At 30.9% G+C, this 12,265-nt stretch overlaps 1 protein-coding gene across 1 annotated transcript in view; it reads left to right on the forward strand.

Annotated features, from left to right (window-relative positions):
- The first annotated feature begins 441 nt into the window (after positions 1–441).
- Positions 442–12,265, forward strand: part of LOC129226937 (extracellular serine/threonine protein kinase four-jointed-like) — a 257,486-nt gene continuing 245,662 nt past the window's right edge. The window contains exon 1 of the mRNA XM_054861565.1: positions 442–1,555. Within this exon, the coding sequence (XP_054717540.1) occupies positions 442–1,555 (1,114 nt within the window). The remainder of the gene's footprint in view (positions 1,556–12,265) is intronic.

Here is a 12,265-nt window from a genome sequence, read left to right on the forward strand (position 1 = left end):
ACATGTGCTCATGAAAGTATTGAAAGAACTGCATTATTGCTTAGACAAGAGAATCTGAACTTTAGTGGACGAATATGAACAACTCATTTTTACATGAGTTACAATATTTTTTGGATGCCATATTTGAGGAAAATATTCCTTTTTCTGAGATTTGGTAGAATTCCCTGCTCCTATTTGTGCCTAAACATGAAGCATCTTTCCAGATCCATATTGCCAATGACAGCAAAGAAAACTCGACAGAATTTGGAATACAAGCTTGCTATTCCATTGTCATTTTTCGCTGGAATTTTAGTCGGAATTCCTATTACTTATTGTCTCATGCTATGGCCACTACTGGCCCAAGATGAAACTTTCCCGAGTTATGCCAACGATTTTGTGTCTAATCCTCATCTTAGTGGATCGATACGAACCGGGCACCCGATACGAGGTGGCCCCGTGGGCATGAGTCCCCGTACTAGTTCCGATGCTGCGGCCGACTTCTTGCTTCGGCACCCTGCCGTGACCGAACCTTCGAAGTTGCAGCACCTTCCACGTGAAAAATCCGGTCTTGCCGAAGCTCCGAATGCCGGTGAACTCGCGCACACGCCGCCCATCCCACTTGTTAAGCCCATTTCGAATCTGAGTGCGAGAGAAAGCCATAACAGTGAAAGATTTATGAAGAATGCTCATATCGGAAGGTTTCCTTCCCACTCGTCCGAGAATGCATCATCTGTCGCAGTGGAAGATGTGGTGAATGGAATATTTTGGACAGCATTCGCGGAAGGACTGGTCCCCAAAGGATTTGACGAGGAGGACATAATTCAGTGGAAAAGATTTTTAAATGTCACTGAAGTACTGAAGATTGAGGAAGGCTGTGGAAGAATGCAAAACAGATTAGTTACGTTAGCCGAAGGTGGTAAATCTTGTTGCCGATATCGATACAACAATGATCAAATACAAGGTGAAATATTCTCATTTTATCTCGGAAAACTGTTAGGCATTAAAAACTTAGCCCCATCCTCCTTAGCTCTAGTCGATCCTCAAACCACTCGTTGGTCAAGTGCTTCTTCACAAATTGCCCTAGCCCAGTGGAATTCTGAAAAACCTGTGGTTTTAACGCAATTCGTTGAAAAGCTACAGCCAGCTTTTGTTCCTAGACATTTTAGAGACAAAAAGAAGCGTAGGCTACATCCTTTAGCTGAGGATATAAAAAACCTCACCCTCAGTGAACTTTCAGAAGTGGTGCAGTGGAGTGACTTGGTCATCTTCGACTATCTGACAGCGAATCTGGACCGTGCTGTCAACAACATGTACAACGAGCGATGGAATGCTGACATGATGAATCAACCTACTCACAATTTAGCGAAAACTCCTGAAGGACTTCTTCTCTTTTTGGACAACGAATCAGGTTTGCTGCATGGATATAGACTTCTCGAAAAATACGAACATTTCCACAAAGCTATGTTAGATAGCTTGTGCATTTTCAAAAAAGACACTATAGACGCAGTGGAAAAGTTGCATCGGGACAACAATCTCGAAACTGTTCTAAAAAGTGCCTTCGTTGCAAGAGATCCAGGTATGTCTGATTGGTTACCTTTCTTACCTGACAGGAGTATAAGAACTTTAAAAGAAAGAATCGCATACGTGCTTCATCAAGTTCAATCCTGTAAATCTAGGTTCGAAATTAAATCAACACAAACTCCAATAACTGATAGATAAATTATGACTGTGCATAAAAATGTATTTATTTTTTGGTTATGAAGTGTTACTATGAGATTTTTTTTAAATCTCGTCCTTGTGAGACTAAAGACAGTTTATATATTTTTCATGTTCATCATTTTTTAATCTAAATTATGTGTGAACATATTAATGAGCTTATTCCTGTCACTAATTGTTAGTGTTAGTTTCGAAAACTTTAATTTATTCCGAAAAAAAAAAAGCTAAAATAAAGAATCCAACACCTAAAATTTTCAGTTGGATTTAGTTTTTTTATAGATAATATCATTTATTAGAGTGCTTGTTAACTTTGATAATTTTTAATTTCGATCGCAAGGAAGAAATTAATTATGTAAAGCATTATCTTTATCGATGTATTATAGCAGTGAGAGCAATTTATTGTAACAAATAAAGTTAACCATAAGATAAATAAATACCTTTGTGCTGAACAGTAAAGTAAGACAAAACTTGTGCTACTTCTAAAGTTGTTTTGTATTACTTTAAAGTTAACCATATTCCATTTAAAAATCAAATTTAAAATTCTCCTTAAAAGGTAAAAGATTCTTATCTCTAAAATAGTTTTTTTTTTTTTTTGGAAACATTCAAATTCCAAACTAATCACAAACTCAATTTACAATTGTGAAGTCTACTTGCTATACGAAAATATATAGAGACAAAGGTGTTAAATAAAATTCATATTTTGAATATATGTATAAAAATAACTTTCAGAACTTTGAACACATTATTAATGTAAGCTTTTAAATGTTACAAATAAACAGTTGAGTTAACGTATCAAACTATTCAAATTAATTACCTCGGAATAATTTTTTCATAAAACAAGAATATAAAATTGTGTGTAAAATAATGCAATACCTTTGTGCTGGAAAGTAAAAATAGAAGCAAAAACGTTGAAAAAGCAAATTTTGAAAGAATTAAATTCCATGCTTTTTTCTTTCAAATTTTTCCCTTTAAATGTTGTTGTTTCTGTTATTTATGGGTTTTTTTTTTATGAAAATGTTTCCCCAGTGCATGTACTGTATTTTGTAACGAATAAGATTCAAAAAGCTTTCAACTTCATAAAGTTAGTTTAACCCAAATACTCAGCTCAAATCACGTCATCAATCAATGTAACACTCAAATCATGCATACATAAAAAATAAATCACTTAATTTAATTTAATGCATTCAAGAATATAAAATACCTTTAACTTGCAAGAACGGATAAAAAACGTGGAACTAACCGATTTTATGTAACTCAGTTTCCGCTGCTAAAGCTGCCAACTATTGCGTCATTTCTTTTTCTCATTTGTTGCAAAGTTTCCTGATGATTTTGCTAGCGAAAGCATGTTGTGAATATCTAATGTACCCATACCCTCCTTTAATGCAATTAGCTTTATCAAGACAAATTTAAATATGCTGTCCTATTAATTTAAAAGTTCCAGCCAATGCATTTTCTAAATTTTAGAACTATTGAAATTTCATGACGAATTTCAGATTAGCCTTCGCCCCAATAGCTGTTTTTTACGTTGCTGCAGCTAACAAATTACAGAACATCGTTAGAATTAATAATTATCAAGGATTTTTTTTTCCATTTTTGACTTTAACTTTGAAAGAAAAAAAAAACGTATTTGTTTTAACGCATAACCCACATTTGTCACTGCAGAGACTTTATCTTCTAAAAATATGCGTGAACAACTTAAAGTTAAACTAAGTATGGAAAATAATTCAATTTGAGAACTATTTTTCGACTCGTTGAAAATAATTAATTTTAAAATGCAATGCTAAATATCAGTCAACATCGAACAAAAAAACATTGAATTGACAAAAAAAAAATTTTTTTTTTGTCTATTCATTGAATAGACAAAAAGCAAACATTTTCTGATAAAGTTTTTACTAAAAGTTAATTACAAGCAGTATATAACTTCAATAAGTTACTATTGGCAAAAATGTATTCAGTTTAAAGATGAAGAAGTAAGAATGTTTTCAAAAAGTTCTTCAAATCTTCAAAATATTTCAGCTTCTGTTATGTGTTTTGAACATTATTGAATTGAAAACTTGAACAATCGATACTTTTTTAGATTCCAAAATAGCTCATAAAAATTTAAAACTAAAACCTTGAAGTAGACACTTGAACACAAAAATGTTTTCAATAATAATTTTTTGTACCACTGTCAAGTATTTAAAGCAAGTGTTTCTTAACAGTAACATTTTCAAATTCTATTCTTTATTTTTGTATTATATTTGATAATAAAAAAAATCATTCAAAAATACCAATTCAGAAACTAATTTTAAAACATTGGATTTGCTTTTAACAGTTTTAATACTTTATGAAAAATGAAATTCTGTAAGATGAAATTCTAATATATTATTAATAAATAGCTGTGAATTATTCAATTTTTTTCTCTCCTTTATACAATTTGAACTTTATATTTGAGTACACTTTTAATTATATTAAAAAATATATAAAACAAAATAATCATACGTAACACAACCTTATATTTAATTATTCTTGCGTTTATTTTTTTTTTTTATTTGCTACAATTCTTTAATGAATGGAAACAAATTTAAAAGATAACTATTTAAATATCTTAAATTTATTCTTCCTCTTTTAATTATCACTATAATTTGCCTTTATTCAATACAAGTCAAAAACTTAAATAAATGATAATAGTAAAAATGAAAAGCACAAGTCAACTCTCTCATAATTTTCTAATTGTTGCAGTTCATTACATTTACTTTACGTTTCAGTTCGAAATATCTGTACATAGTTTTCAGTGTTTCAATTTATCCTTTAAACAAAAAAAAAAAAAAAAAAAAAAAAAAAAAAACACACACACACACACACACACAGTGATTTACAAAACAGAATATTATAAAGTACAATGAAATTTTTGTATGACTTTATGTTTCTGCATGAATTATTTGTATTTGCATTCGTAGTTGTATTAAAATACGTATTAATGAACTTATTTAAGCTAGTTTTGTTCATTTTAGAGCTACAAATAGAGCTTCGAGCAGGTATTTCTGTCGATAAAAACGCTAAACTATTTAAAGAACTAAGCGAAATATTCCATAAATCAAGGGTTTAAATAAATATTTTTGTACATTTTTTTTCATGTGAAATTCCTCAACTAAACTGACGATTCAAATATAATCAGTTCCTGATAAATTGGGAGAAACCTATTGAATTAACATGTTGTATAATTTATTTCAGTGAAATCTTTATAAATCATACAAACTCCAAGGAATAATTTATATTGAGTTACATCACATATTCTTTAAATATTTTTAGGACAGTATTTGTTTTATATTTTATGTACTTGTTTTACATTTTTTGTTCATAAATCGCGTTTTTCTTACTCTCTTTGTATTACGCGTATGCAATACTTAAGGAGAAATATCTGTACCAATAAACAGTAATAAATATAATTAATAGTAAAACATTATTTCAAAACGCTCAAGAAAACAGTTTGTAATTTATTAATACATTATCTGAATCAATGTTTATTTCTTAGGGTTTTTTTAAATCTAATGTTTTCGGTTGTCATGCGTAGTTTGAAGCAAATAAATAAATAAATAAATAAATGCACGAGATCTACCAGCAAGCACAAAACTATTCATCGAATTAGTAAAAGGAGGAGACCGGGTATTGTTGATACACGTTTTACGTTTCATTTTTTTTTCTTTTTTTTTTTTTTTTTTTGTAATGCTACGTGCCAAAATAAAATTTTATGCAATGATATTACGATTTCTCAATCAAATAATGATTTCAACACTTTTGTTGGCACAATGTTTTTTGTAAAAGAAATCTTGAAATTTTTTTTCAAAGGATGTCAACTATACCCAACCTGTGTCAAGTTGATACTCTAATGGATAAACTGTTATGCTGACGGAATAAGTAACGAAAAGAACTGTTTTTAAAGAAGACTCCAAATTGTTAAAAATCTTTATTTGAGTTAGCTGATAAACTTTAATATACTTTACAGTTAATAGAAATATAAGTATGGCTATCTTCTCCGAAATGCGCTCTTTCAAATCTTTCAGGAGAAATCTCCTTCATTTCAGTTTTTTTCCCGGGTCATTTTTAAACGTTTCTGGAAAGAAAAAAAACTTAAAATTTGTGAGTTTAATTACCACACGCTATCAACCTGACCAAAGCGCTATGTATCAACTTAACCCGAACACCGCCATTACGTTTACTCAAAAGCGGTGAAAAAAAACAGCTTCAAATATGTTTTCTTTTATTAGGTAAGATCATGCCTCCTAATCAAGAAACACGGTAGTATCTATCTTAATCTGATATATTTCCTTAAACAGCTTATATGACTAGAAAACCAACCATAAAAATTTACTTAAGTACACAAAAATATTTTTTTACGAATAACTCTCAAACAAAAAAATAGAGGTTCTCCCGCGTACGCATGTTCGAAAAATATAAGTCGGTTGCTTCTTCATAAAATTATCAATTCTGGCCTCATGCGCACTCAAAATTCAAGACCCTTGTATCAATTTAACCCTGTATCAACTGGACTCGGCCTCCCCTGAATTTTTTTATCCAATTTGATTTCAGTAAATCTTAATACTATTAAAAAGAAAAATTTTGAGCGAATAGGTTATTCATATTTCTATTACTTTTAATGCTGAATACATTTGAGCGAGTTTTGTTATGCAGTGGAACCTCGTACTAATTGAGGCTGGACCTTGGTCGGACTCTGGAAAGTTCGGATTTATCGGGTGGCCTATTTAAACTTTTGCAACCAGCTCAGTAGTCATCTGAAAGTCTTTGGTTAGGTTAATAGTAAAACAGTATTACCCCTGATAAAGCGTGAACACTTAATACGTCATCTACGTTATAGTAGCCAGGAAAATCACTGGTGCCACATTGCGCCATCAAGCCGATTCAGCTCGTTACGTCAGCGAAAGATTACCGAATTCAGTCGTACATAATAAGGCACAGAGCTGCAGTATATATTATATTCAAGAACGTTTGCTGAAAGTAGTTGCCATTAAAAAACTAACTTAGCTTTTGAATAGCAGTTATTGTTTTTTTTTCCCCCAAATCTTCTTTTGGACCTTCACATAGCAATCACTTTATCTGGAATTCAGCATTTCCGGGGCTTGAATTGCTGAGGATCCTGTGTAGCGTGTCATGGTAGTGCACCGAAAATGAGAACGTTTTTTTTTTATTTAAAGTCAAAAGTAACCCTCTAAAATTTTAAGGCCAAAAGTAATCAACAAAAAGAGAACATTTTTCTAACTTTGAAAGCACATAATAAACATTTTGCGTTCAAATTGTGTTCCAAAAAGCAATGAATTTTAAAATTTTTTATTCTGAAGTATGTCTAGTATAGAAAATTGTAAGTATATGGTTTAACAAAAAAATGTTGAAAACAATACGTTTAAATCACTAGCAAAAGTTAATTTAAAATATTTTACAAAATACTTCGACAATGTCAAAGCATTTTTAACCGACTTACGCAAGCGTTTCACCAGTGATTTTTAACCTATGACATTAATACTGTCCATAAAACTTAAATGTCACGCAATTTTCACTTATTGGCAGGGGGGGGGGTAGGAGGGACACCTGTTGGCCCGGGGCCGAGCCTGAAGCGGGCCCGAGATTTTTAAAATAAGGGGTGAAATATATGTAGAGATGCAGGAGTAAACAATATGGAGGGGGTAGCCCGTAAAAGTCATTTGTCACGGGCCCCAAAATTTCTGTGCCTACCTATGGTTATTAATTTTATCAAATCCCATAATTACGACTCTCCGTTTTGTTTAAAGTAAAAATCTATAGTGGTTATTTCAGTAATGAGCGTACGGAATAATTCTTCACTATAAAAACCTAGAGTATGTGATAGTAAAGAAAGCCTCTTACAAATTTATAAGGTTACTAACATGTATATCGGGAATTGATTATGAACCCAATTAAAAAGATAATTTGATTTGCATGATATCAACCACATTAATTATTGTTAGTTAGACATATAGTTTGTCAATAAAATAATAAAATATTTGATTACTTTATAACATAAGGGGGGAACGGTAAATTTCGCGTTCATAACAAATTTAAAAAATAATTTTAAGAGTAGAAACTTGTGTTTTAAGTCGTTTTCAACTAGACTGAACATTCTAAAACTATCATCAGGTTCAATGAATCATTTTTGGCGGTTTATGGAATACTGATTTGTAAAAGCCTAGAGTAAGAAATATATTGCTAAGAAAGGAATTGTACTAATATATACCGGCATTTCAAAAATTGTTTCGAAATGTTGACTAAATGTAGTGAAATTCTATTGGAAAGGAATTCTAGTAGTATAACGAAAGTAATTTTTGAACTATTTTTAATAGAAATCTATTGAGTTCGTTATTGAGAATGGAAGTCAAATATTAATAAAGTGGTCATCATTTGCTTTGCAAAACACGCCATAAGCACACTATTTGTTAATAACAAGCTGAATATTTTCAACACAACGCTTCCCTTATATGCTGCATGAGCTGAAGGGATCAGTAAGTGTGGGGGAAAACTTGACAGAAAGGTAATTCTTTCTCCTCCTTCAATTTGTTATCCCCTTTTTAGGAACATTCTTTCTAATCCTTCAATTTGTTACTCCCTCTTTAAGAGTTCAAAAGCGTTCAAGTTGTCTACAAATAAAGAGAAAAAAAGACCACAGCAGAATTGTTCCACACATTTTCGTTAAACATAACATATATTCTAACGCACATTTCTTCTATTACAAGAAACATTCTAAAGCTCATTTCTTTAAATAACATTCTAAAAAACTTTTTTTAATATAATATGCGTCCTAAATTACATTTTCTTTAACTATAAAATAAATTTTAAAGAATTTTCTTTAAATATACATAATATACATTTTGAAGCACATTTTCTTTAAATATACATAATATACATTTTGAAGCACATTTTCTTTAAATATAACATACATTCTAAGGCACATTTTCTTTAAATACCACACACATCCTAAAACACATTTTCTTTAAACATAATATACATTCCACAGCACGTTTCTCTTAAATATCACATACATTCTTTAAGTATAACATAAATTCTAAGGAACATTTTCTTGAACTGTAACATTCATTCTAAAGCATATACAGTAGCCGCCGTTTATAGAAATCTCTAAACAATTTTGATTCCATAAAGCGGTTGATTCAATTAACCACTGATTCAATTAACCGGCGTTCACTGCATATTTTTTAAATACATGTCAGCATTCTACCAAAATGTTCTGCTTAGGCGTAATTAGATAATACTTTAGACTGACCATGCATCGCGAAAGAAAGAGGTCTTTGTCAGGACTTAAGTCAGGGGTAGATTGCATAAGGGCCCGGGGCTTCAGAGGGGTTAGATTTATTTAATAGCAAACTATTCTCAATGAAAATTGATCAAAATTGACTGAAAGTAGGTTTTAATTTTGATTTTTGTTCTTGGCGTCATAGATTTATTTCAGACACTTATAAAACATTTGTTGAGTTGTAAAGCTGTAAGAGATTTTTTTTCTTGATTAAAATAACAAATATTACGTTTCGGATATGGGCCCGACAGCATAGGTGCATAAGGGTTCGGAATTTCAGTCTTTTCCTTGCTTCTTACTATCATATTCCACTAACGATTACAACCCCTTATAACTACTTAGTAGGGGTTTATATCTTTCAGCAATGTAGATTATTTCCAGTTAAAAGCCATTTTGCTGATATATGTCTCATTTGGGGAATCTTGGAGATGATGAAATGTCAGAGAAAGCAATTCCATTAATGGCTACAGATTGACTTCGTTGTTTGAAACTTGATAGACAAATATAGCCAATATTTTTGGAGGAAAAAAAAAGCGGTTTGACCAACATAAATAATATTCTGCAAAGTGTTTTAAGTTAGTAAAAATGACGCTTGAGAGTAAAACTATGATCGTTGAAAATGTTTTTTAAATAAAAGTTAGGGGCCGAAAATGACTACTGGGTAAAATCCTAGTTCTCAAAAAAAAAAAAAAAAAAGTAACAAAACACGACTAAGGACGCTTATATCGAATCTTACAAAGAATGTACAACTGTTAATGCATCAAACAGTGTACTCCGGCTAAAAGTTTACCTGGAGACAAATCTGTAGAATCCAACTGATATCTATCGTCTGCAGCATTTTTATTGTTTCGTGTTTATATTCTTTATTTCTGCTGTAATTTCTTTAGTGGCAACACTTGGTTTAGCTCATAATTTGATGCTAAAAATTATTAGTTCATTCTATTCTAAGAAAAGTAAAGTAACGTAAGTAAATTTAATTAATGAAAAAAAAAACAGTATAAGTAGAAAAGAAATGGATCATTTCAAATGCGTTTTGTTGAGTCCTCATTGAAACACTTAATTTGCAGCTATTAAAAATCGACTAAGCAAAACTATGTGTACAAGTTTGTACACTATATGTACTAATATTAGTTATTGAATAACAATGAGAAAATAAAAAGACTTGTTAATATAATTTAAGTATTTTGATACAAACTTTGTGACTTTTTTTTCCTTTTCTTTCTTTCTTTCTTTCTTTCTTTTTTTTTTCTTTTTCTTTTTTTTTTTTTTTTTTTGAATCCTGTCGCAAAACCTCTGGAAGTCTTTCACTCTCTGGAAGACAAATACCTTTCAAACTTTCGAACTTTCAAAATGAAAAAAAAAAGCTTTGCTTAGGAAATCAAACTTGAATTTAGTTCACTTCTTACTGCTTTGTTTATTCTTGTTGTACCGCTGTAGAGTTTAATAAAAAAAATACATAATTTCTATATTTTGGCACTCAATCACTTTCTAAATACAAGTGCCATACTTATGAGAAACATTTAATTTTTCAGCCATCTCACGGAACTAATACATTCAAACGCGAATTCTTGCTACTTTATCTTTGAGATACCTCATTCAACTAGTAAACAGTATCCCTTCCGCGTTATTTCATCGAACTATGAATAAAGTGATAAAATTTGCTTAGTCACAATTAAAGCATTATGTTTCCCAAATTTCAATATAATCAAAACCTTTCTTATGAAATTATAATATAGCATTTTTTTAATGTTAATTTTAATTTTTAAAAATTAATTTTTCTATATTTTGGCACTCAATCACTTTCTAAATACAAGTGCGATACTTATGAGAAACATCTAATTTTTCAGCCATCATACGGAACTAATACATTCAGACGCGAATTCTTACTACCTTATCTTTAAGATAACTCATTCAACTTATAAATATTATCCCTTCCACGTTATTTCATCAAACTATGAATAAAGTGATAAAATTTGTTTTGTCACAATTAAAGCATTATATTTCCCTAATTTCAATATAATCAAAACCTTGCTTATTAAATTATAATATAGCATTTCTTTAATGTTAATTTTAATTTTTGAAAACTAATTTTTGACTTATTCATGTTTGGCTGTGTTATTACGTCACGTCTTCATTTGTGATAAAGCACTCTATTTCTGCTAACTAATTCAACGGGCAAGTACTTTGCATATGGAATTAGGAACTAATATTTCATCCCTTTTTCATTTTTATTTCTGTTTCCAATTTGCATCAAAATGTTGAGCCAGTAAATAAATTTCAAACTGCGGTTCAACTTAGCTTAAATTTTCTGATGAAACGCGTTGCAGATATTTGAAGCTTTTTAATTTCAGGTATCCGTAACGTAATAAGTCTTAAATACTGAGAGCAGCTTTGATACAGTTCGAGCGTTCGAAATAATTGCAGAAATGTAGGGATGCCCCGAACTTACATTTTTGGGAGGGGGAAAATTCTTAATTTGTCGAACAGAACTGCAAACTTTTCCGAACGATGAAGTACGTGTATGAATACGCACATATAATGATTCGAGCGTTTCAAAATTACAATTAAGCCTCTAAATTTTCCGAACCGTCAGACAAAATTTGCCGAATAGAGAAATTTTTGTGAGGTCACAGAGACTTCTCGTGACCTACCATCGAGGTTCATTGTTTCTGGTTCACAATTAGTGTTTTCTGCGAAAAAGAAGTGAGCTTTCGACTCAAAGAACATCCGGTAAAAGCGGTTTGAAGAACTCGAGTTTCTAGGCGTTTCAAGATTTACATAATTTTTCATGGTATGCTTTTGTCGGACATCCACTCATTTAGAAAGTTTGCTTTATTAGCGTTGTTTATATTACTTGTATTTTCTGCACAAAGGTTTTATTTAATTTACTTCGTTACTGTTTGCAAATAAAGGCATTTAATGAATAAATTCTATCACAGGAATTTTATTAAATTAAAATTAAATAAAAACCTGAGTCCAATGAATAGTAGTAGAACTAATATTAAATTGAAAATTTTAAAATCACGCTCTCACATGAGTCGTAGCTAAGAACACTTTCAATCAACAGATCTCAATCAACAGGATTGAATAACAAATAAACTTACTACTAAATAAACTTACAGCCTCTTCTTTTTCCTTTGGGGGTTCAAAAACCAGCCCAACAGTACACTATGATGCCATTCTTTACCACAAAAAGAACTTCACAAATGTCAAATTCGGCCATCATTGAATTTTTAAACAAAAGTTAAACAGCTG

Source organism: Uloborus diversus, chromosome 7 (genome assembly GCF_026930045.1).
Source record: "Uloborus diversus isolate 005 chromosome 7, Udiv.v.3.1, whole genome shotgun sequence".
NCBI lineage: Eukaryota > Metazoa > Arthropoda > Arachnida > Araneae > Uloboridae > Uloborus > Uloborus diversus.